The 25,844-nt window shown below is 40.2% G+C and overlaps 1 protein-coding gene and 1 pseudogene across 1 annotated transcript; both read right to left on the bottom strand.

Moving 5' to 3' along the window:
* Positions 1-13,162: 13,162 nt before the first annotated feature.
* LOC112319465 (cleavage and polyadenylation specificity factor subunit 5 pseudogene) lies at positions 13,163-15,068 on the bottom strand (annotated as a pseudogene).
* A 5,659-nt stretch (positions 15,069-20,727) lies between these two features.
* Positions 20,728-25,844, bottom strand: SPINK14 (serine peptidase inhibitor Kazal type 14 (putative)). The gene is made up of 4 exons (XM_024576769.2): positions 25,775-25,844; positions 24,658-24,695; positions 21,709-21,845; positions 20,728-20,773 (listed from the first exon to the last, which is right to left on the bottom strand). Exons 1-4 carry the CDS (start codon positions 25,842-25,844, stop codon positions 20,728-20,730), a joined length of 291 nt encoding a protein of 96 aa, XP_024432537.1.

Below are 25,844 nucleotides of genomic sequence, written 5' to 3'. Positions count from 1 at the left end.
AGTTTAATATAACATTAAGAAAAGTTGAATTTCATTGAAAGATTTCTGTCTTCCTAATTTTCTTTCTATTTTGTATTTTTTGAATTCAAAAAATACACCTTTGAGGGGTGAATTTTATGTATCTGTTTTTATATTAAGCCTTCTCAAATCTCTTATTTTTAAATTTAAGTGATACAGCTTAGCATTAATTTGAATAAGATCCAAGAAAAATTATTTAGTATAGGTTTGGGAGCACTATGAAAAGATGCCATTATCCTTAAGTGTCAAATACCATATGATCTCACCTTTAACTGGAACATAATCAACAAAAGAAAAAAGCAAATACAATATAAACAGAGACATTGAAGTTAAGAACAATGGAACAATAGCCAGAGGGGAGTGAGGAGGGGCCAGTGGGGAGAGGGGATTACAGGAACTACTATAAAGGACACGTGGACAAAATCAAAGGGGAGGGTAGAGGTGGGGGAGGGAGGTGGGTTCGCCTGGGATGGGGTGGAGGGATGGGGAGAAAAGGCAGACAACTGTAATTGAATAACAATAAAATTGTTTTAAAAAGTCAGTCACTTTGTTTTCTTCTTTGACAAGGTCGCTAGCCTGGCAACATCAGCAAGGCATTAGATAAAGCCTCTCATGCAGTGATTGTGGAAGGATCAGGATGATGAGTAGATGACTGTAACTGGTTGAACAGCTGAACAAAAAGGTGTTCATGGGTGAATTAACATGACTGGGAGGAAAGAAACTGTCCCAGTCAGTACTTTTATAACTGACTTAAGTGAAGATATAGAAAGCATGCTTTCAATATGAAGTCACATCTCTGTTAGTCTCTGCTTCTGTGGTTCATTCTCTTCACTTACATAGAGAGGGTTTCCTCTTGTTCACTTTTGCCAATCATCATGCCCAATATGCAGCGATCTTTTTGACTCCTGACATAAAATCCCACTTTCAATGATGGCATCAGTCTTGTCAGTAAAATTGCTTAAGATAACATGGCTCAAGTCTATTCCTTTGATTCTTTACCTCTCTCTCAACGGAACTTTAATAAGTCTGTAAGAGGTACTGAATTGCTATCTTTATTTGCTGATTGATTTTTGTTGGGCAGCTGTATCTACAACATGAGATTATAACAATCTTGAAAGAAAGACAGGGTTTTACCTTATTTTTCTTTTAAATTCTCTTGCTCATTTCCCTGGGCTGATTTTATATATCATAAAATATTTTTCAATGAAAAAATGCAAAGTGTGTATATTTACACTTTTTAATCTACTAATCTTTTGGCTCTCTTATCTAAACTGCCTCATAATTTTCTTTGCTGCTCTCGGAATGTTGAGATTCTTTGATGATTTCAGAAGTTTGGCTTTGCTTCCTCTATGTTCTCACAGTGCTTTGCACATGCCTTGAATATAGTACTCTTAACATTGTGTCTGCTATCTGTGAACTCACGGAGCTCACATTTTAGCAAGTCATATGCACACAATATAAGTCACGTAATAATGCAATAACATTCTAGAAAATTCATCTTTTCAATGTTCTATGCATGCATAAGTAAAGATTCAGCTCATTTTTCTAGGGTGCTGTCATCAGAGGTCCCATTTAAAAAAAGATACACTCATATAACTGTGAGTTTTGAAGGATAAATAAAAGTTCCGTGGCAAAATAAGCCTGGTTGGAAGGGGAGGGGAAATGGATGCTGAAGAAGAGGAGGAGGACACACAGGTAGAGATAAAATCAAGCAAAAATCCATGAGAATAGACATGAATGTGTGAAGATTATTGACTATATGAACACCAAAGAGCTCAGTGGGCTGGAGCATAGGATACCTGGTAAGGATGGTTGAAAAGGAGACCAAAAATAGGCCAGGAAGAAATGGCCTAGAATGGCCTAGAAGGTTGTGCTGCTTACAGGGTATACAGTGGCCCAAGGGGAAAAGAATCATTCTCTGGCAAATGTGATGGGAAAGAAGCTAGGGTGAATTGTACTTTGGTAACAATGAAAAGAAGGAAATAGTTTCAGTCCAACTAAATGTCTGGCCTTGCCTCTTCCCTTTGAAGCTTAATTACAACTATCAGAGGATGCCTCTTAAATGTTTATGAACACACTCTACAATACAAGGGGAAAGTTGGCCAAAGTCTTTTAAAATCACAAGGGAGCACTGTTGTTCAGGTCAGGTGATGTAGTTCAAACAAGTCATTATTTGGGGAAAGCCTCTGCAAGAATTTTTATTTCTAAGCTCAACAACATTATTTCTGCTATGCAAATTCTCTCCCAAGCCTATTCACTCTGGTCCAGTCAAGGGCAAAAATAACTGGGAGTGGCTCTCCATTGCTTAACAAAGCTTAGCCAATAAAATTAAAGAGCTTTAGCTTGGGATTCAAGGTTTTTCTGTGATCCAGCAGACCTCTGTCTCAATTTCATGCCCCAGTTTCCTTTCCCAACATCCGAGGCACAACCCACTAGAATCCTGAGTAATCTGCATTTTTCTCTTTGTGTACTTTTGCCCATTAATATTTTTTCTGTCTCAAACACACACTGCTACCTCTGCCCATGAGAGTATGACTCGATTTACTGGCCAAGTGAAATAAAGCCAATTCTAAAATATTTTCCACAGTCACCCAAGAAGGAATCAATCAATCTGTCTCTTTTGACTTATAATAAATTTGATTTATAATGCAGCATTACCAAGTGGAGCTAAATTGATATCTGGAAGTTATGTTTGGCAATAACAAAACTCCAAACATATCACATTGGCTCTAGGAATGGGTGGTTGGCAGAAGCTACAAGGGCCTTGGGGAAACAATGAGCAGAAGCCTGACAAGCCCCAGGAGGCTGTTGGACAAGGTTTAAACACAAATGAGAAAAATGTTCCAGAAACCTGGAGGAAATGAGACATATCTTATATAGTAATGAAAAGTTGAGCAAAACTGAGTTCTGGACTAACATAGAATCTGGGAAAAATATCTAACGAACTGACAGATCTTGCAAAGGAGATTTCCAGGTTAGATGCTGGAAATATCAACTGATTTCATCATAAGGTACAGAAAAAGAAAGCTGAACTAAAAAAGGAATTAGCCAGTTTTCAAGCAGACTCTGGAGGGAAGAGAAAGGACCTAAAACTTTCTGGATTTGAAACCATAATTGTTGCTCATCCCCCGTCTCTCCCAGGAAAGAAAGTTGGGACAAAAATAAAAGCCTGGTGGCTGCCAGCAAAACATCTCAAGGTCAAGACATATCCAAGTATGGAACCGTCACATCCTTTTAAACCTCAGTTTTCAGATGGTCCCCCATAGGCCTTGCCAATGACCTCCCAAGGATCTTAAGGATAGATCTCACACTCTCTGTGAAACAACAGAGCCTCTAAGTGGCATTGTCTGACAGCAACCATGCAGGGACCAAGGGTGGAGCAGGGCTTCTCTTGGATAGATTTGAAGGGTGCCTTTTGTCCAATGATGTGTAATGCAAAATGATGCATAAAGAACCCAAAACATTTCTGAACAAATTAAACAAGCTTCAACTGGAAAGGACAGATGTAAAAATTGAAGAGGTCATGTTTTGTGTGATTGGATAGAAAACATCTATGGAGGGAAGAAAGCTGCTCAGTTGTGAATACAGGGCATTTTTTTTTAATGGTGGCAGGAAAGGGAGATGACTCAGAGGGAATAACCAAGAGACCAGAGCACCTAACTGAAACAACAGAGAATTACTCCCAGGTAGCAGTGCAGGGACTTTATTTAAAAAAAAAAAAAAAAAAAAAAAACCCAACTGGCGACTTTTGCCTGGTTATTAGAGATTTAGGATGATGAAAGTGGCTTGATAAAAATAATATTTAGAATTATGATAAAAATCATACTTAGAATATAGGGCTGATGTGTACAACGTTGAATGCATACTAGAGAGTGGAAGCAAGAATGATAATTAGGAGATTGTTGTAACAATTCAAGTGAAACAAGGTAGTGGCTTGCACTGAGGAATTAACAGTGGAGAAGATAAATAGTAGTTAGCTTTGGGGTCTATTTTGAAGATAGAGCCAAAAGAATTTGCTGATGGGTCACATGTTGGGTGTGCGAGAAAGAGTGGAGTCAAGAATGATTATTAGCAACTGGAAAAACTGGAATTGCCATTTTATGAGTTGAGGAGAAATAAGGAAGAAACAATTTTGTGGGGAAAGAATGTCAAAGCTCAGTCTGAGACAGAATGAGCTAGAGATCTAGATTAGGTATTGAAATAAAAATGCTGAGTAGGCTGTTATATAAGAATCTACATTTCAGGGAGGAAGGACAGATTAGAGCTATAAGTCTGGATAGAGGGTGAGATCGCTGAGAGAATAGCTATGGGTAAATCCAGAATAGGTGCAAAAGCTGGAACCCTCCAGCCCTCCACAAGGTCAGCCAATGAATAGGAACTTGCAAAGAGAAGATGGGGTGTCCAAGAGTAAGTTGTCTTTGAAGCCTAATGGGGGAAGTTGTCTTGGAAACTTTCCTCTGCATTTTATAGAGGAAGGAGTGTTTAACTGTATGAAATACTGTTGGTAGGTAAAACAAAATGAAGAATAAGAATTGATCATTGGCTATAGTAACATAAAGGAGATTCTGACCTTGATACTAATAATTTTGTTGAAGTCATGGATGAACCTTGATTAGAGTAGGCTTAAGTGAAAATAGAAGGAAATAGGAGTCAGTGTATATAGTTTACCCTGTAGAGGAGTTCTGGTCTGATGGGAAGAAGTTAATGAAGAAAAATCAATGCAGATGCAGAACCCCGGAAGTATTTATCTTCTCTTTGTTTTATTTTTCTCAATGGGAGAAATAACAGGAAGTATCTAAGCTATGAGACAGATCTAGAAGAAAGAGTAAAATTGAGAATTTAGGACATTGACAGAATTGCGGAAATAGCATTCTTGAGAAGACAAGAGTGGAAGAGAAAGTGTGTATAGGTGGAGGGATTGGTCTTTTATTTCTTAATGAAACTTGTGTATATTTAAGTGTACAACATAATGATTTAATATATACAGGATGGGGCAAAAATAGATTTATAGTTGTATGGAAAACAATGCAATTATTAATAAGTAATGATAAAAGAATCAAGTGTGTTCTGTGTACTCACAACTGTAAACCTACTTTTTCCCCACCCTGTATGGAGAAACTATTGCTGCAGTCAAGATAAGTAACATAGTTAATTATCACATAGTTAACCCTTTGTGTGTATGTGGTGAGAGCACAGGAAACCTACTGTCTCAGCAAATTTCCAGTATTCTTGCAATGTCTTTTTCTGGTTTTGTTTTTGGGTTAATATTGACTTCACAGAATAATTTGAAAAATAGTCACTCCTCTTTAATGTTATAGAAGAGTTTGTATAGACTCAATACTGTTTTTTTTCTCAAATATTTTTCAAATTAATGAGTAATGTCCCCAGGTGAGTGTTTAGAAATATCTTTGTCAGAAGCTTTAAACTACAAACTCAATTCCTTCAATAGACTAAACTATTCAGAGTATCTATTTCTTCTTTTGTGTCTTTTAAGAGATTTGTCGGGGGAAGAACCAAGATGGCAGCGTAGGTAGACACACTGTGCCTCCTCGCACAACCAGAACTGACAGAAAATCGAACGGCAAGGAAGTCAGACACCAAGTAGATAAAAAAGAAATATACATCCAGACCGGTAGGAGGGGCGGAGATGGGGACCGGGGTGGAGAGGACTTGAGTGGCTGTGGTGGGACTGAGACTGGTGGAGTGTGGGACAAACGGGGCAGGCAGTCTGACTACTAGCAGACCCTGCGACCCCACATTTGCACACAGATAAACTGAGAGGGCCCGACTCAGAGTAGCAGAGAAAGGGGCAGGCAGAGCGGCGGGTAGCACCCAGCGGCCCCACACTCACGCACAGATAAACCTGGACGAACGGCGGGGAGCATAGCAGACCGCGTAACCCAGGGCTCCAGTGTGGGGGGGGGGGGAATAAAGCCTCAGACCTCTGATTGAAGACACCCGTGGGGGTTGGGGCAGCAGCAGGAGAGACTCCCAGCCTCACAGGAGAGGTCGTTGGAGAGACCCACAGGGGCCTAGAGCATGCACAAGCGCACCCACTCAGGAACCAGCACCAGAGGGGCCCAATTTGATTGTGGGTAGTGGAGGCAGTGACTGATATCCGGTGGAGCCGGTGCCATTGCTCCCTCTCGGCCCCTCCCCCACGTACAGCGTCACAACGCAGTGACCCGCGTTACTCCACCCCCGTGAACACCTAAGGGTCCGCCCCTTTAAGTAACAGCCGCGCCAAGACAAAAAAAAAAAAAAAGGCCCAAATGACAGAACACTTCAAAGCTCCAGAAAAAATACAACTAAGCGAGGAAGAGATAGCCAACCTATCGGATGCACAGTTCAAAACACTGGTTATTAAGACGCTCACAGAATTGGTTGAATCTGTTCCTAAACTAGATGAAAAAATGAAGCCTATGCTAAGAGAAACAAAGGAAAATGTACAGGGAACCAATAGTGATGCGAAGGAAACTGGGACTCAAACCAATGGTGTGGACCAGAAGGAAGAATGAAACATCCACCAGAAAAGAATGAAGAAACAAGAATTCGGAAAAATGAGGAGAGGCTTAGGAACCTCCAGGACATCTTGAAACGTTCCAACATCTGAATTATAGGGGTGCCAGAGGAGAAGAGGAAGAACAAAACATTGAAAACTTATTTGAACAAATAATGAAGGAGAACTTCCCCAATCTGGCAAAGGAAATAGACTTCCAGGAAGTCCAGGAAGCTCAGAGAGTCCCAAAGAAGCTGAACCCAAGGAGGAACACACCAAGGCACATCATCATTACATTACCCAAGACTAAAGATAAGGAGAGAATCTTAGAAGCAGCAAGAGATAAGGACACAGTTCCCTACAAAGGAGTTCCCATAAGACTGTCAGCTGATTTCTCCAAAGAGACCTTACAGGCAAGAAGGGGCTGGAAAGAAGTATTCCAATTCATGAAAGGCAAAGACCTACATCCAAGACTACTGTATCCAGCAAAGCTATCATTTAGAATGAAAGGGCAGATAAAGTACTTCTCAGATAAGGTTAAGTTCAAGGAGTTCATCATCACCAAGCCATTATTATATGAAATGTTAAAGGGACTTATCTAAGAAAAAGAAGATAAAAAATATGAACAGTGAAAATGACAGCAAACTCACAGTTATTAACAACCACACCTAAAACAAAAACAAAAGAAAACTAAGCAAACAACTAGAACAGAAACAGAACCACAGAAATGGAGATCACATGGAGGGTTATCAATAGGGGATTGGGAGGGGAAGAAAGGGGGGAAAGGTACAGAGAATAAACAGCATAAATGATAGGTGGAAAATAGACAGGGGGAGGATAAGAATAGTGTAGGAAATGTAGAAGCCAAAGAACTTATAAGTGTGACCCATGGACATGAACTATAGGGGGGGAATGTGGGAGGGAGGGGGTGGGCAGGATGGAGTTGAGTGAAGGGGCGGAAATGGGACAACTGTAATAAATAGCATAATCAATAAATATATCAAAAAAGAGATTTGTCCATTTCATTTAAGTTGTCATAATTTTTTGGCATAATTTTTTTCATAATATTTTCTTGCTATCTTTGTAATTTCTATAGAATTTCTAGGGTTGGTATCATTATCATTCTTCATATTAGTAACTTATGTCGTCTGTCTTTTTTTTCCCCAATCAATCTGACTAGAGTTTATCAGTTATATTAATCTTCTCAAAAACTAACTTCTAGTTTCATTGATTTTTCTCTATTGCTCTTTTGTTTTCTATTTCATTATTATTTTCTACTTTGATATTTTTAATTTTTTCTATTTTATTTTATTTTGTTTTTCTAATTTCTTAAAGTAGAGTTTGCAGTCATTGGTTTGAGGTCTTCCTTCTCTCAATAAAAGAAGAAGTTTTCAGGCTCTATCTTTGGCAGGAACACAGGATTCTGCCCCTGAGAGAAGAGAGTGCAGGTGTGGAAGCTGATGTGATGGTGGGAGCTATCTTAGGTCTATTAAGATCAGTTTCTACTCTTTCAAAAAAGAAGTTTTCTTATGGAAGAGGAGGATGCTAAGTGGGATAAATTTGTGATATTGTTTTTTTGAATTTTTATTTATAATTTGGGTTTTGTTTTGTGGTTTGAACAGTTTTAATCTTTTTCCTGAACAGGAAGATTATCAGCTTGCATAGTATGTACATTTACATGTGGAAGACAAACTGTGTAGTCACTTAGTTAAGTAGTTCCAAGTGTGTTAGGAAGAAGTAGTAGACAGTCCTGTGAAAGGGTATAACGACCTCTCCCTTTAGTTGGGAGTTCTTCTATAAGACTGAACTCTGCAGAGCTTTACTGAAAAAGAAACACGAAGCTTCTGCTTGACTCAGGATGCAACCCTGCAGCATGGGACATCTCCTCTCCTACAGCCTAGTCACGATGCTAAGGAGTCAAAATTTCCTCTGGAGTACTGACGTAGGAGGAAGTTGAGTAAAGGTGAAGTCACTGAAGCTGTTATTATTACACACGCACACATACTAGTATCCCTTTGACACTACATTAATCTTTTCTTAAGAACAGTTTCCCCCCATGTCCCTTTCTCACTGCCAGAAAATGTTCAGCAAATGGACAAATCTGAGAAAGACCCTCACTACCACAATATACATAGTCCATTAATATTCCATTATTAACTTTTGTTGAGGTATCATTGGTTAATAACATCACATAAGTTTCAGGTATACAACATTATAATTTGTTACCTGTATCCACTGTAGCATGCTTGCCACCAAACATCTAGTTTCCATCTATCACCATAGATTTGACCCTCATTCACCAATTTCACCCCCCACCCAACCCTTTTCCTTACTGGTAAACACCGATCTGTTGTCTGTAGCCATGAGTTTGTTTTCCTGTTGTTTTGTTTGTTCATTTCTTTCTTTTGCTTTATACTCCACATGTGAGTGAAATTATATAATTTTTATGCTGTTTCATCTGACTTATTTCACTTAGCATAATATTCTCCACGTCCTTCCATGTTGTCGCATTACTGTTTTCAGTGGCTTTCCATTATTACGTTTAGTCATACAGGTACTTTAGCTGAAAGAGAAATTAGCAAGAATCCTTTGATCATGTTAATGGATACACATTGTATTTGATAGTCTCAGTAGTTTTGAGACAGGATAGTAAGAAGCTAGGAAAATTCCTGGGGAAGTGGAATAGGGAAACTGAGTCAAGAAAATTAAACAAGGTCAAACAGTTTGAGCAATTAACAGCCTGGTGGTGAATTGTCAAGACCTTATCTCCCCTAACCAAAGAATGCATAGCCTGCCTTAAACCATGGAAGAGAGGAATGCAATGCAAATGCAGAAATAAGGAGAAAGAACTGGGAGAGAAGGTGTAGGACTCCCTTTGCAGCTCCCTCTCCCCCTACTTCCAAAAGGCACAACATGTGTGCACTCCCCCTAGGCATTTCCACCTTCCAGATCCCCACAGTCCCCTATATAAACTTGCTTCTGAAAGCTCAAGGTAAGGTGGTTGTTAGGGTTTTTACCCGCCACCTTCTCATACTGCTGGCCTCTGATATTAATAAAAGTGCAATTATAATTCAATCCCTGTCTCGGCTTTTTGGTTGAGCGGTGACAAGCAGCATGAGCTCCAGACTCGGTTGCCCTCCAGTTTCAGTTTCTAAGATCTAGTATGTCTAAAACTAAATCTCTCTTGATCGCTACTGAATCTGCAGCTCTCTCTCTAAGCAATGAAGGATCATAAGTCATTGGTTTTGCAGAGGTCTGATTTCAAAGCCCCAATAAAATTAGGGCATGTTAAATGGATCACAAAATGCAGACAATTTTGAATATATAAGTATCCTCTCCCTTTTCAATCAAAGCCAAATACTTGCTTTCCCAATTTACAATCACTCCTTGATAATAATTATTGCTAATTATGTCATTTCCTGAATCCTGTTGGTAAGGGCCAGCTCTACTTATAAGGAGAGCAGAGGGAAGCTGACATGTTCAAATGACAAATTTGGAACTGCATGTTTACGTAGTTGAAAGGTCAAAGGGGCAGAAGCGATGGTGATGACCTGAGGATGTGCTCTCTTTCTACTCCTTCTGGTAGGTCTTTGCCTTCATGGAGATGAAGGAGGAGATGAAACACAAGAAGCAATGGGAAAAGGTTCTGCCATATATTAGCTTATTAAAAAGTTAGTTGATGAAAAATGTTTACAGCCAGACTTCATCTTGGCCTTTATGACTTCAGTGTGTGATAGATCTGAGGTAGCTGATTCTGTCACTCATTGGTTGAACACACACATATATATGGTGCCAGGCATTAGCATAAGGTTAGGAGATGTAACAATAGACAATGATAGGCAGACAGAGGTCTCTGCTCTCCTGAAGCTCCTGGAATTAAATTTAAAAAAGAAGGAATTAACAAAATTATCCTTGTTTTACGTATTAAGTTGTCTGAAAGACAGGTAGTCAGCACTATGAAAAGTGTACTAAGTAGGATTAGACTGAGTTTGGAAGTCAGGAAAAGACTTCATGAAGAGGAAGCCTGAGAAGCTGGCTCCTCCCTGGCTCCTCCTTTCCCCCCAGCTACAAGCAGAATAGTGTAACCTGCCCTTTCATTTCCCAGGCCCAGCTGCCACCCTATAATTTTGTTCTTCTGGGAACTGGGCTGTGAGTCACGCACTTCTGCTTCCCCTGGATATCACCCAAGGTACTACATCAACCCTAACTTGGCAACAAGCCCAGGGGAAGCCTTCTCCCACCCAGCAACTCCTGGGATCTTGCCTCTTGAGAGCTGCTGCGATGAGAAGAAGGAGGGATAAGACAGAACCTGCCCTCTTTGGATCACCCATCAAACTCTGCTCTGGGCTCTGTCATCCTCAGTTTTGTTTTGAGTGACACGCTGTCTGCTTATAGAAGACAAACATAATTTCTAAAGACTGAAAAAGATTTTAGATATAATGCAAAACTTGCACTTGGCTAAAATCTCCCAACAACCTCCACAAGTGCAGGCATTAAAACTTTGCTTGAACATTGTTAGGACAGAGACTTGACTCCTTTGCAAAGAAGCTCATTCTCTTGTTACACTACATAGTTAAACAAAGCCTCCATCATTGTAGGTGAGACCTTCTCCCAGATGCTTCTCCATTATCATAATTCTCCACCTTGAAGCCACATGAATCAAATCACACTGCATCTCTCTGTCCCTTGATAGGATTTCTCCCTCCTTCTCCCTCTCTCTCTCTCTTGCATACCATTTTGAGAAGCATGAATAAATCTTTCATTGTTCTGTTTGGAATGTGACTATTCCCTTAGTCCATCATCTCCACACTGTAGACACTCTCAGCCCCTTAGTCACTTAGTAGCCATCTCCATTATCAGATGGACTATGCCCTTATCACAGTACTTGTGTTCAAGTCACCCTTATTTTACTTAATAATGGCCCTGATGCTCAAGAGTAACGATGCCAAAAAAGCATGATGTGCTTCCTTTAAGTGAAGAAGTGTGTGTATAGGGTCCAGTATGATCTATGGTTTCAGGTGTCCACTGGGTGGTCTCAGAATGTATCTCCTGCAGATGAGAGGGGACTATTGTATATAAGATACATTGCCACTAATGCTATTTAGAAAGGTGAGGAAGCAGAGAGAGCTTAATTCTTCAAGCGAAGGTGATATTCGTTCTAGTGGAGCTCTCCCTATTTAATCCTAAAGCTTTGTACCACAGCAAAAGGGATAGGAAAACAAAGAAGCCTTTAATTTATAGTTCAAATGGGAAGACAACGTCCCATATGATAGTATACAGATATTTAAGAAACATTCATTCACTCCATTTTACATCAAAGAGAGGTATGGATAGAGCTTTACACTTTAAAGCTCAAGATAAAGTGGGAGAAGGGAAATGTAGGCCAGTCTATAATCATAATACAGCCAAAGAAAAGTTTAAAAGAACAGCATGCCATAGAAAAGAACATGATGAACACTGAAAGTGAATATAATTCAAGGAACCGCTTTATATTTCCTTAGTATTCACCCTAGTATAAGAGCTTGTATGCATAAGAACTATACATATTAAGAACTTTAAATCTTATATGCATACGATTTAAACAGATAATTTCAAAGCAACTGAAATGCAAAGGAAAACGATGAGAATGCATATATTTATTAGCTGTGTTGATACCTTCATTCTACATTTTGCAGAGTATTTTATTGCATTGTTAGTGTGTTTCTTAGTCGTCTGTAGGAGTTCTTCATATATTTCTGATATGAGTCATTTCTCAGATATCTGTATTGGAAACATTTTCTTCCAGTTGGCGGCTTACCTTTTACTCTACTAATGATATATTTTGATCAACTGAAGTTCTTAATTTTAATATTAAACAGCTTATCCTGTTTTTATTGATACTTAGTGATTTTTTGCCATTTTAAGCAATATTTGCATACTTTTAAGTTTATGAAGATATATTTCCTTCCAAAAGACTTTTTGAATTGGCTTTTTGAACATCAGTTGAAATTGAGTTAAGATTTATTTACGCTGTTCTGTGTAAATGTCATAGAATCAGCAAAATTTAATGAAGAGAATGTCCTTTCGTAAGTTATTACAGTGCCTTTTGTCATAAATCAAGTGACCGTGTGTATGGGTCTGTTTCTGAACTGTGAATGCCACTCTACTGGTCTCTTTGTCTGTCTTTGCACCAATATATTTTCTTTATTGTTACTGTTTGAGAATGAGTCTTGTTACCTTGCAGTGTGAGTCCTCCGGCTTTGCTCTTCCTCAGATTGTCTTGTCTGTTCTTTATTCTTATTAGAGTTTCATACAAATTTGAAAGTTATATTGCTGGTTTCTCTAAAAGCTATTAGTTACTTGAGTAAGATTTTATTGAATCTATAAAACAATTTATTTATCTTTTAGAAGTCCACTTTCTTTCATATACAAAAATGTATGAGTAGAAACAAAAGCAAGTTAAACATTATCACATATGTTTACACCACTATCTAGTTCTTCATATCAGCTTTACTGTTCAAACATTAGAAAGCAGGTGGCGATTGAGGGATTGGGAAAGATCTAAACAACAACAATAGAAAAACACTTTTCTACTGTGTTTATTCTGTGCTGTGTAGAGCTGTGCTCACAGAGACGGCTTCCTTTACTTCTCCACTGTGCAGGAACTCAGTTGTACATACAGTTGAACCTGCTCAAAAGCTGAGGGAGACTAGAAATGATGGGTCACACCCTGGCGCGTCGTCAGACAATTCAAACAATGGTGCTGCTACCAGCTTGTAATTTTTAGGGACAGCAAACAACGCTCTCTCTTGAAGTTGAATCAAAAACAACTTTTCATGTCCCTTCGGTTTTTTTGCAGGAGTATATGGATACTGAGGAGGCTCAAAATTTGTTCTCCACCAGTTACTGATGCAGTTGTCAATGACCCAGTCTTGCAAGAGACGGCCTAGTATCTCTGTCCTTAAGCGTTTCAGTCCTTCAAATTCATCTCCTGGGTTAAGTTCACCACCAGGGTGTTCGAAAGAAGTCATCCCCAGCTGCAGCAGTAGCACAGGGGGAGCCGGTGCTCACGTGTGATCAGCACCCCTTCTGTAGTCCTCCTCATCCCAATTTTATCAAATTCCTCCCTCAGGCGTTGAAATCTGGCTTCAACTGAGCTGTCCTTCTCATAGAGGGGCTTTCTGGTACCAAAAGTAGAATTGGTGAGAGGGAACAGGTTGACTGTGTATTCCAAGGTGAGGGGCTTGGTCTGGTGAGTGTACTTGTTGCCAATGGTTGAAGTTCGATGGCCAGCAGGTCTGGGAACGACTGGGCGGCACCACTGACAGACTGACGAACACAGGTGGCAAGAGGAGAGGAGAGGCAGGGAAGAAAAGGAAAGTCTCCCGGTGCGGGCAGCGGTCCTCTGCGTCCCACTCAGCAGCCGCTGCTAATCATTAATAAGGGAGCGCAGAAGGAGGTGTACACACGCCAGAAGTGCATCCAGAACCTCTACCACAATTTAGAGTGAATGTACCTCTTTGTACAATATTGAATTTTTTAATTGATGCGTGGGTACATATTTCCATGTTTTAGGATTTTTAAAAAATCTTGATTAATATTTTGTAACATTGAAGGTAGAGATTATACATACCTTTTGTTAAAGTTGCTTTTCTGTATACATTTTATATTTTGACATTTTGGGAAATAAAAAATTTTAAATAAATTTCATTTCAATTTATGTATTGTACCCATTCACAATATAATTTCTTTTTAATTTGCATATTTGCCTGTATTCTGAAAGCTCTCATTTCAAAAGTACCATGTACAGTATGATACTGTTTTTATGATATCACTTATATCCCATTTTTAATCTGTGCACTTAGTCATTAAGAGAGATGGAGAGGAAGAGAAAGAGTTCAGGAAAGATTTTCATCAAAATTTAATGACAATAAGTCTTGGTTGTAATGTTTTGCATAATGTTATTTTTAAATTTAAATTTACTTTTCTGTTTTTAAAAATTCTTCTTAAAGAGTAGATATTACTTTTTCAAAGTAAAATAATATTAAAATACAAATTAAGTTTAAAAATTAACCACAGTGTAGTTTTGTCTGCTTGTTTGCATGATATTTCAATGAACCTCTCTCACTGCCTACACAGAATTTTTATTTGGAAAATATGTAATAAACAATTTACTCAATCTGTCTCTTTGAATTGATTAACTGTCTTTGAGTAAAAAGCATCTAAAAAAAAGGAAACAAAGAACTCCATAGAATATATAACAGTAATGCTTAGCCCATTAGTTAGATGGAAAGGTTTCCCAGCTCTCATTCCATGTGAGACCTGAGCAAGAGCTGAGTGTGGGGGGATTAGGAGATTCCATCTTCCTGACAAGAAGAAAAATAACAACAGAAAGTGCTGAAATCTCTGTCTCAAAATCTTGTCCTTTTTGTGTCCTTTTTGTGTGGGGGATTCGTAGCAGGCAATGAAAGAGGGCCCTCTGGCTTCTGCTTAAGGTTTCCCACATGTGTTACTCACCAAGACATACGTATTTAAACTTTTTTTGAAGCTTCACTTCTTTAAAATCACGCATGTGTTATTATCGTCATCATTTTAAGGGATGAGAAATCCACAGCTCAGAGAGCATTAGAAACTTGCTCAAGATTACATTGTTGGTCCAGGAGAAATAGGCCTGGTCAAAATTTTTGGTTTAAACAGCTGTGCTTTACTGCCATCTTGTGGGCAAACAGGGTTGGTTCCATGTCCTAGAAGAGTTCAACATGTTTGAAGTTGCGCTTTCAGGAGTGTTCACAGCAGGTGAATAAAGTGTCTTATAAGTCATACAAAGATGTTTGCATCATAACTCACAAAGGAGGGCACTATCAGATTATTTAAACAGATCATATTTTAGTGATATTATAATGGAGACAAGATTATGGTTGGAAGAATAAAATGGAGGCTGAGGTAACAGTTAAGAATAATAACATTAAGGCATGGTGAAGACTTGGATTAAATCCATGTTAGTGAGTTTACTTTATATTTAAGATAAAATAAGAACTTTATATGGAGAGAAATTATTGATATTAATTTTGAACAAAAAAGGACTCAGAGAGAATAGTCACATTGACTTTCATTAAATCAAAACATGCAGGAGCACATTTAGAAGGAAGACACAGGACCTATGTTTGTAGATTGATCTTAAAGATTCTGTGAGCCAATGAAATTAAAGTGTCTGGTATCTGCTACTACAAGGTGGGCATGGTCTCATCATGGGGACACATGAGTTACACATATACAGGCAACAGAGTAATTACAATTGTGAGTGGGATTCTCAAACAGAGAAAGTAGGATGGGAGAAGAGAAGATAGCAATAAAAAAAAACCCTGTGACTGATCAATAATTAGAAAATAAAAACTAAGGGAAACCAGACAGAGGAATTTCAAAATTCAAAACAGCTTCCAAAGAGGGAGAGGGAGGGGGAGGGAGAGAGGGAATAAGGGAGAGAAGAAAAGAAGAGAGGGAAAAGGAGAAAGAGACAGAGCAAGTGAGAGAGCGCACAGGCAGTGTCTGACAGAGCCCAGACACTCAGAAGGAAGCTCCTTTTATGCTGGCTAGGGTAGGATATGTGTAGAAATGATGGGCTTTTAGGGGTCACACTGAATGGAGGGAAGTCTCGTATCTAGATAAATAGGCTAACCTACTTTCTTTCTTAGCAAATGTATGCTATCAAACAACAAACAAAAATATTAGTATGAAAGTCCTTTTTACTGTTGTGGCTAGAAAATTTAAGTAACTATTATCTACTGAAAAAAACTGTATTATTTTAGAGCACAAGTCTTATCATCTGGAATTCTTAGAAAGTTAGAAGAATAACATTGTAACCTAGCCTCGACATTAGCAGGAATTAGGGGAAACCATGACTACTGGAGTCCCTCAATATCCACGGGAGGTTGGTTCCAGGATCCCCTGCTGACACCAAAATCTGCGGATGCTCAAGTCCCTTATGTGAAATGGCATGTATTTGCATATAACCTACTCCCATCATCCCGTGCACTTTAAAACATCTCTAGATTAGGTATAACACCTAACACAAGGTAAATACCATGTAAATAGTTGTTATACTGCATTGTTTAGGGAAATCATGATAAGAAAAAAAATTATCTGTACATGTTCAGTACAGAGGCAACCATCGTAGGCCCAACTATATATTGTACACATCAGCAACGATGTAACATTTTAAAAATAGTTTTGATCTGTGGTTGGTTGAATCATGAGTAATTATTCAACCACTACTGAGGATACCTGGGGACACAGAGGGCCAGCCTGTACACTGACAGAATAAACATAAAGCTGTCTTTTGCTTTCAGATAATACGGAGTAAGAGAAAACAGATATACCTCCTACCTGAAAAGACAACAAGAATCAGATAAAAATATATGAAACCATAGCACTGGATATCAGGCAATGAAAGATTGATGAATAATTAAAGATAAATATGGTGAGATCTATGATTGGCCTTGGTTTCTAGGTTGTGAGAGATTTTAGAAACAGGAAAGAGGAATTCAGATGGAGCAGGTGGATTCCCTGAAATGCAGAGAGAGTGCTCAGAGGAGAGAGAGCAAAGTGGCTCTAGTCTGCAGGAGACAGCACTGCAGAGCTGGACAGAAAGCTCTGTGGTTTAAAGATCAGTGCTCGTGCATGAGGAAGCTACCCAAAGCCAAGAAAGAAACACAGGAGAGTATCCGACATGACTGAGCCCTGATCTCACATAGAGCTGGTATCCTATCAGCCAGACCAGAAAACACTATAATTCATGGAGCACTGAGTAAGGTACTCAGAGGGGCTTGCCTCAGTCATGAGGAATGATCGGCCCACTTGGTGAATACCACACTGATCTGACCTGACAACCCTTAAAAGCAATCCTCCAGAGGATCGGACCATTTCCATGTAATTGGCTGTGTCTCAGAAAAAAGCTTGAGAATTTCTAGAAATATAAAACTATTCAGAACCAAACAAGGTAAAATTCATACTTTCTGGTATCCCAAAATATGATCCATAATGAGAAGAAAATCAAACAACCCAAACCAACCTAGAATGGACAGATATTAGAACTAGTAGATCAAGTCATAAAATAATTATTAAAAGTATATTCTAGTTATAACTTTTAAAAAGTTAGAAATATGGAAGATACAAATCAAACTCATAGAGATGAAATTAAAAGGTTTGCAGAGAAAAAAAAATCTACCAAACAACATTGATGGCAGATTAATTGTTACAGAAGAAAGGATTTGTGTCCCGGAAGTCCGACCCCTTTGTGGACAACAGGCTTCCCTGGTGTTGTTGGGGTTCCTGCTGGGCCAGGACTTGGATCGAGGACACATGGTAAAGAGAGGGAATATTTAATTTTCCCCAGAGCTTTTTGCTTTTCTTATTTTAAAAATGATCGACTAGAAAAAAGGAACCAAGACTGCGGCGTAGGTAGACACACTGCACCTCCTCGCATAACCAGAACTGACAGGAAATCAAACAGCAAGGAAGTCCGACACCAAGGAAATAAAAAATAAACATTCATCCAGACCGGTAGGAGGGGCGGAGACGGGCACCAGGGAGGAGAGGACTCGCGTGGCCGTGGCGGGACCGAGACTGGCGGAGTGTGGGACAAACGGGGCAGGCAGTCTGACCACTAGCAGACCCTGCGGCCCCACATTCGCACACAGATAAACCGAGAGGGCCGGACTCAGAGTAGCGGAGAACGGGGTAGGCAGAGCAGCGGGTAGCACCCAGCAGCCCCACATTCGCGCATAGATAAACCAGGATGAATGGCGGGGCGCAAAGCAGACCGCACAACCCAAGGCTCAAGCTCAGGGAAATAAAGCCTCAAACCTCTGATTGAAAATGCCCGTGGGAGTTGGGGCAGCAGCAGGAGAGACTCCCAGCCTCACAGGAGAGGTCATTGGAGAGACCCACAGGGGCCTAGGGCGTGCACAAGCCCACCCACTCGGGAACCAGCACCAAAGGGGCCCAGTTTCATTGTGGGTAGCGGAGTGAAAGATTGAAATCCGGAGGAGAGTGAGGCAGGCGCCATTGCTCCCTCTCGGCCCCTCCCCCATGTACAGCGTCAGCCCAGCGACCAGTGTTACCCCGCCCCAGGGAACACCTAAGGCTCCGCCCCTTTAAGTAACAGAAGCACCAAGACAAAAAAAAAAAATGGCCCAAATGACAGAACACTTCAAAGCTCCAGAAAAAATACAACTAAGCAGTGAAGAGATAGCCAATGTATCACATGCACAGTTCCAAACACTAGTAATCAGGATACTCACAGAATTGGTTGAATCTGTTCGAAAAGTAGATGAAAAAATGAAGCCTATGCTAAGAGAAACAAAGGAAAATGTACAGGGAACCAATAGTGATGCGAAGGAAACTGGGACTCAAATCAATGGTGTGGACCAGAAGGAAGAAAGAAACATCCAACCAGAAAAGAATAAAGAAACAAGAATTCAGAAAAATGAGGAGAGGCTTAGGAACCTCCAGGACATCTTGAAACGTTCCAACATCTGAATTATAGGGGTGCCAGAAGGAGAAGAGGAAGAACAAAACATTGAAAACTTATTTGAACAAATAATGAAGGAGAACATCCCTAATTTGGCAAAGGAAACAGACTTCCAGGAAGTCCAGGAAGCTCAGAGAGTCCCAAAGAAGCTGGATCCAAGGAGGAACACACCAAGGCACATCATAATTACATTACCCAAGTTTAAACGCGAGGACCTACATCCAAGATTACTGTATCCAGCAAAGCTATCACTTAGAATGGAACGGAAGATCAAGTGCTTCTCAGATAAGGTCAAGTTAAAGAAGTTCATCATCACCAAGCCCTTATTATATGAAATGTTAAAGGGACTTACCTAAGAAAAAGAAGATAAAAAATATGAACAGTAAAAATGACAGCAAACTCACAGTTATTAATGACCACACCTAAAAGAAAAACAAGAGCAAACTAAGCAAACAACTAGAACAGGAACAGAACCATAGAGATGGAGATCACATGGAGGGGTGTCAATAGGGGGGTGGGAAGGGGAGAGGGGAGGAAAGGTGCAGAGAATAAGTAGCATAGATGATAGGTGGAAAATAGACAGGGGGAGGGTAAGAATAATGTAGGAAATGTAGAAGCCAAAGAACTTATAAGTATGACCCATGGACATGAACTATAGGGGGGGAATGTGGGAGGGAGGGGGTGGGCAGGATGGAGTGGAGTGTGTGGGGGGAAATGGGACAACTGTAATAGCACAATCAATAAATATATTTAAAAAAATAAAATAAAAATAAAAATTATTGACTAAGGGATGTTTAATTTTTAGTGGAACCAGTGTCTGCCATGTTATTGGCATGGTAACAAAAGCCAAAGAGCTAACGGGACGTCTAAAGTCTCCAACCGAAGTCTTACAGGACATGGAGAAGCAGAAGAGGCTGTTGCCCAAGCCAGCAGGGAGCCAGCTGCTGAGGGGAAGAGAGCATGTTAGTATATATTGGTCATCTGTCCATATTAGAAAACAGACACACACTCACATACATGTAACCCAAAGAAGAACATGTCCTATGTTTCAGATGTTCAAATTGGTCCACAGAATTGAAGTAAAGACCAAGGCCCACAGGGACATTCATGGATACCATCGACACAGGTCTCCTGCTGTGGAGAAGAGCAGAGCCAGCGATGGTGCTGGGCTCTGTTGATCTAAGGCAGACATGTGTAAATGCCTCTGTCTTAGGGCTGAGTCTAAAAGTGAGGTTTTTTAATTAGAAGATTGCAGAACATGGGCAAAAAGACATGCCCAGGAAGTGCACAGAGCTCCAGAGTTCCTATTAGTTGGTTTTTGAAATGCCAAAGGAATATAGAAGAAAATTCTTTCATGTTTCTTGGAAGACACCTGGAGCCTTTACAGAGGAGACCCCTCTGTTTACAGTACCAGAGAGCTGATTAATCCCAGTGTCTTGGATCCTGGGCTCAAATGCTTAATTTGTTCTGCTTCTGACACTTGAGACACAGATATAAAACCCAAGTGAAATGAGACTTTCAGAAAAGTTTATTAGGGAGAATATGGAAGACAGTGAGGGAAGAGGCCTGAAGAAGGGAGCTTCAGCTATCCGATAAAGCTTCGGAGGGCCAGCTCTCCGTCACTAAGAACACATGCGAGGAGGAAAGCAGGACAGCCGGGTTGCAAGAGGAGATCTCTCCTTTCTCATCCATGTCTGCTTGGCTAGCATGCTCCATCGTGTAGAAACCTAATTTTCCCATGAGATTTCCTAAGGAAAGAGTAAGAATAAATATTTCATTAAACAATAGAACATCAGAGCTGCCAATATACTTGAGAATTATCTATGGTCCCTACTTTATACTTGAGGAAACTTAGAGCCAGAACAAAAGGGGGAATGGACTAAAGACAAAAGCCAGGTTATTGAATTCCCTGCCTAGTTTTCCTTTCATGATCCTAAGATATCACTGAAGATATTATGACCTATGCTACAATCTCTTTGAAAATAGGCTCCAGAGTCATTCCTGAGCTTGTGGTATAGAAGGTATGTTAATCCTCATCTTATCTCTCAAATACTCTCACACTTCAGCTGATTACTTATTAGTGGGAACAACCTGGGGTTTACACACTCCTGTCATTGCTCCTTGCACAAAATCACAAAATAATTGTCGGGTGAAGGGCTCCAGTCTGATGCCATGGGGATAATTTTTTCTTCCTGTGTACTGTACTGATTTCTACAGGGATCAAACTTGCAGCCATTTTTCTGTGTGATCTGCGTATCTGATCACTGAGAATCATGTCAAAGGAACCTCAGTTTCAAGCACATTTTGACACAGAGGTTGAAGAGAGCTGAGAAGAGTCAAAACCACAGTTTGTCTTAAAATCAAAGAGTTTCAGGACTTGAGGGGTATTTGAAGCTTCAAGTGAAAATCCATCAGCTTGCATTGGGGAATGCAAGGGCTCAGAGAGAAGAAAGGCTTTGACGGGCACCACTGGGCACAGTGAGTGCGCTTTGTACCCCGATGGACTTGATATGACCACAGGCTCTTCTCAGGGGGGAGCTGATCATTATCTGTGCAAACTGGAGCCAATTCCTGGCCTCAAGGCTGATGTCCTTGGTAGAGGAGGTAGATAGTAATTCCTATGGGCTGAGCTTCTTTGTTGTTCTCTTCCTACCCCTCCCTCCTACCCCCAAATAGCACTCACAGGCTCTCAATGCACAAGGTGCAGGGGTTGTCATAAGTCACCATATTGGTGCCACAGATCGGCTGATAGATACCAATACAGGGGTTCACTGTTACTCTGAACAAGCTGAAGTCTTCTTTCCTATGCGGACATTTCACCTGAAATTAAGTTGGAAAGAATGATGTGATGAGAATCATGCTCACAGCCAGGTAGCTCCCCTCTGGACTTTATTAGGAAACTCTAAACACAGCCAGGATCCTATCCAAGTCTCCCAGAAGCTCTCATGGCTCACTCCCCCCACAAAACAATGGAACCAGAACCTACATGTGTCCCCTCCGACAGCAACAGGAAATCTCCTGACAGTGAGAGAGAACAGAGGCCTGCTATGCTAGAGAGGGAAAAGGAAGAGTGGATAAATAAAATTTATGTGGGTCATTTAGCTTCTCTCTCAATTTCCTTTGTTCCCAGACTATCAGATCTGGGAATGTAATCTTAGAGATTCTCTATGCCAACTCTGCTAAAGGAACTGAATCCCATAATTGGAAAAGATGCTTCACTGAAATCCATATGCCTTGACTTCAAATAGTTATCACAATTTTTATTCACTCGCAAAATCCCCAAGCTGATTCTTAAGGTTGTGAATTATGGGGGTCATTGAGAATAACTCCTTGGATTTGTAGGGAAAACTGAAAACAAGAGAAGGGACATGTGTCATCAGGAATTGGAACCCCTGTCTACTTGCAAGGCTGGTGTCAGTGGTGGCTTGAGGCAGTGACTCTGGCACAATGACTTGAGGCTGGTATCTCAGGGGCTCTACGAGACCCATAGATAAATTATCTCTGGTACAAGATAGAAGGGAATTTTGGCTTAGAATTTGCAGAAAGAGGAATCATATTTGAGTTTAGAAACTCTTTTTCCTTCTTTCCTTATCAACCCATCACCTCCACCCCAGCCAGGCCACTGGCAGGCATCTACCTCCTGTATCTGTCACCTAACTCTTTCCTCTACTTCCTCTTTTCCCCATGTCCTCTAGTTCCCATAATTTAAACATCGATCGAATCATTTTATCCTGTTTATTATGATCCTTTAATTGCACCTCATTTCACATTTTAAAAAATTGTTTTTAGTATGAATAGAAGACCCCATGGGATGTAGCCTCTCCCAACACTTCCAACCTTGCCTTACACCGCCTTGCTCTTTGCCTTTTTAGTTTGCTTCCCACATCCCCCACCCCCTGACACCAAAAATGCTCCATGTTTCCTCCATCTAGGGACTTATGGTTTGTCATGACCACACCCCCTTAAACTTACTCTTTTTTCTCTGAATCTAAACTCATTTTACCTTCAGAACTCAGGTTATAACCTACTGTCTCAGAGATATTTCTTAAAATGCAATCCCAACCCTTCATTCATTCTTTTTATACCTCTAATCAGTGTGTCATAAAGCATTTGTGTAATGATTTCACTAATTCCACACCCTCAAAAGATTCTAAGTTCATAACAGCAAGGTCTGTGTCTGATTAGACTAACACGTGCCCAGCACATATATTGACCCTTCATTACATAAATATTTGTAACCTGAATGAGATATAAAATAGTTTAATATAGAGTAAGCAAAGAAAAAAGCAAGAACAGCTAGCATCATTGTCTATAAACATAGCTTCTTTTTTTTCTCTTCTGAGTGAGAGGTGCTCACTGGGGGAGGGGCTCACCTCCTGCTGTTAGAGTAGCATCTGCTGTACCCTTCCCATTCTGTTCCCTGTCATCCAAGTGTTCAACCAGTGACTCAAGCAGGTAGTCTTCCTCACCACTCTCCACCTGGGTGACTCCTTGAAGTCCCACCTGAGATGTCCCCATGCCAGAGAAGCCATCACGAATCACACTGATTATAGTAGTACTCCTAATAGCTATTCTCTATCATATCCTCCTACTTCTTTTATGTATAAAAATCTACTACAAATAACAATCGTCCCTTTCCTTTTTTTCTGGCTCTTTGTAAGCTTCATGAGAGAAGGGAATATGTCTGTTTTCCTCGCTGTTGCATAGCACAGAATGGAAGTAAATATTCCCAAAAGAAAATAAGAATGAGTAAGTTGATTTCATTTAGGGGTTGATGGGCGAGGTGAAAGCTGCTCCTGTGGGCAACTTTGGAGACGAAACTGCTAAGACTGAACTCTGAGACTGGAAGATGATCTGGGATGTGTTCTGCAGAGTCTTGCTAGAGCACCAGCCTCTAGTAGCTTCTGCACTCGATCTAGGGGTTTCTTGATGGCCAAGCTCCCCTCAAAAGGCCTTTCTCACCAGTCAGCTAATAATTGACTTTTTTAAAGAAGTAAAACTCAAGATTTACAAATGAGACCAAAATTTTAAACTGCAAAAACTCCTAAAGTGAAGGAGCTTTTGCAGTTTAATCTACAAATCTACAATAAAAAAATAGTAATCTCTCATCACTCTTTCCCCTCACTTATCAAATGCTTATTTGTTTCACAACATATTTAATGCTCAGAAGAGACTGCAAACACGAGTTGAGGCTCTGTTCAGGGATTTCCTATTCCTTCACGTTTTCCTCAGTCCACGTCTCAGATATTTCCTATTCACAACTTGCAGAAGCATTCTTGCACATCTCAGAGCATTTGGGAAAATTCCCTCCCCTGAACTGAGCTCCTTGAGAGCAAACACTGTGTTAGGCCCTAGTCTGTGGGCTCTTAAGACCCTGCCCTGCCCCTGGCCATCATCAGCGCTCATAAACAGTTCCCAGGTGCCAAGGAGGGTTCTGGGATGTACCTACGACCACAGCTCAGCTGGGTCCCCAGTTTGGGACATTCTACTCTGGGCTCCTAGACCTGCAGGGTACCTGTCACATTCACACAATTGGTCTTTGAAGAATACTGCAGATGATCTTGCTGTAGTAAGACTATTAAATAGCAATTCCAAAGAAAACTCCAATTAGGACCTTGTTCTGGAACATTACCTTAAATTTTCCATGTGGTGGCCACCATCGTTGAGGGCCTGAAACTAAAACATAACTGAAGATAGTTACAGAATCTAATGGCTGATAATTCATATCTTAATATTTGGGCTGATTAATAATTCTTAATCTGGAATAAAAGATTTCTAAATCATTAACAATAAGACTTGCAATCATTAAAACATTTTTTCACAGGAACTACTATAAAGGACACATGGACAAAATCAAGGGGGAGGGTGGAGGTGGGGGAGGGAGGTGGGTTCGATTGGGGTGGAGTGGAGGGATGGGGAGAAAAGGCAGAAAACTGTAACTGAATAACAATAAAAAGTTAAAAAACCATTTTTTCATTTTTCCATGTATTCACTTATTTTTTTTGATATGCTGAACAACCCTTCTTTTCCTGATAAGGTAATCAGCAGAGGACTGTGGAGATGCATCTGTGGTCTCTTGACCCACCAGCCCAGTATATCAAACTACTTTCCGAAGAACAGTAATTAGCCTAGGCTTGAGCAGACTCAGAACTGACAGCCCATACATGAAAGAAATTCAGAAAGGCTAGAACTTTAAAGATACCTTTTAGCCCAATCCCCCTATTTCACAGAGAGAGGAAAGACCCTTGTTTATGAAATGCCCAGAAATTCATGGCAGATATTTGAAAAATCAAGCTCTGCAGTCCTTGAGGTTAGGGGCTGTTATGACTCTCTACGTGACTCTTCTCTAAAAGAGGATACAAAAGATAACAACCCATTCAAACACATGGCAAAGTGTTTCCAAAAGTTCTGACATTCTGAGATGCTCTGTGGTGCAAGCAGGTTGCCAATCACTTTCCCATGTCTCCTCACTGAATCAGCTAAGCTGTCTGGTCCCCATGAATTAAGTTCATAATCTGCATTAATAGATGGAAAAACCAAGGCTCCTGCCCATTGGCCCAGAGCCTTTTTATTTTTTTGACCACACCCCATTGCCTCTCTCTCTTTGGCTACAGATACATTTTGTAGATATAGTAAAACAACACACTTAAATAAGTAAATAAGAATGTCAAAGCATTCTATTTCAGATCACAATGTTAGAGCCCAGAAATCCACCCTGCGTGTCTGCCAGAACCAGCCAAATCACTCACCAGATGGTGACATCCAATGGATCAGGATGAAGAACAAAAATGAACAGAGTACTGGGAACGATGTGGCCAT

The sequence above is a fragment of the Desmodus rotundus genome, chromosome 6, assembly GCF_022682495.2.
Source record: "Desmodus rotundus isolate HL8 chromosome 6, HLdesRot8A.1, whole genome shotgun sequence".
Classification (NCBI taxonomy): domain Eukaryota; kingdom Metazoa; phylum Chordata; class Mammalia; order Chiroptera; family Phyllostomidae; genus Desmodus; species Desmodus rotundus.
Note: the sequence above shows the minus strand (reverse complement) of the source record. Positions and strands in the feature narration are given on the sequence as shown.

What these genes read in the sequence shown, in the direction of transcription:
- SPINK14 (XM_024576769.2), bottom strand. Translation starts at nt 25,844, where the DNA reads ATGGCCACATCGTTCCCAGTACTCTGTTCATTTTTGTTCTTCATCCTG. An exon ending in CCATTGGATGTCACCATCTG is followed by an intron (nt 24,696 to 25,774) that starts GTGAGTGATTTG and finishes TTTTAGTTTCAG; the next exon opens with GCCCTCAACGATGGTGGCCA. An exon ending in ACCTTGTGCATTGAGAGCCT is followed by an intron (nt 20,774 to 21,708) that starts GTGAGTGCTATT and finishes CTCTTTCCTTAG; the next exon opens with GAAATCTCATGGGAAAATTA.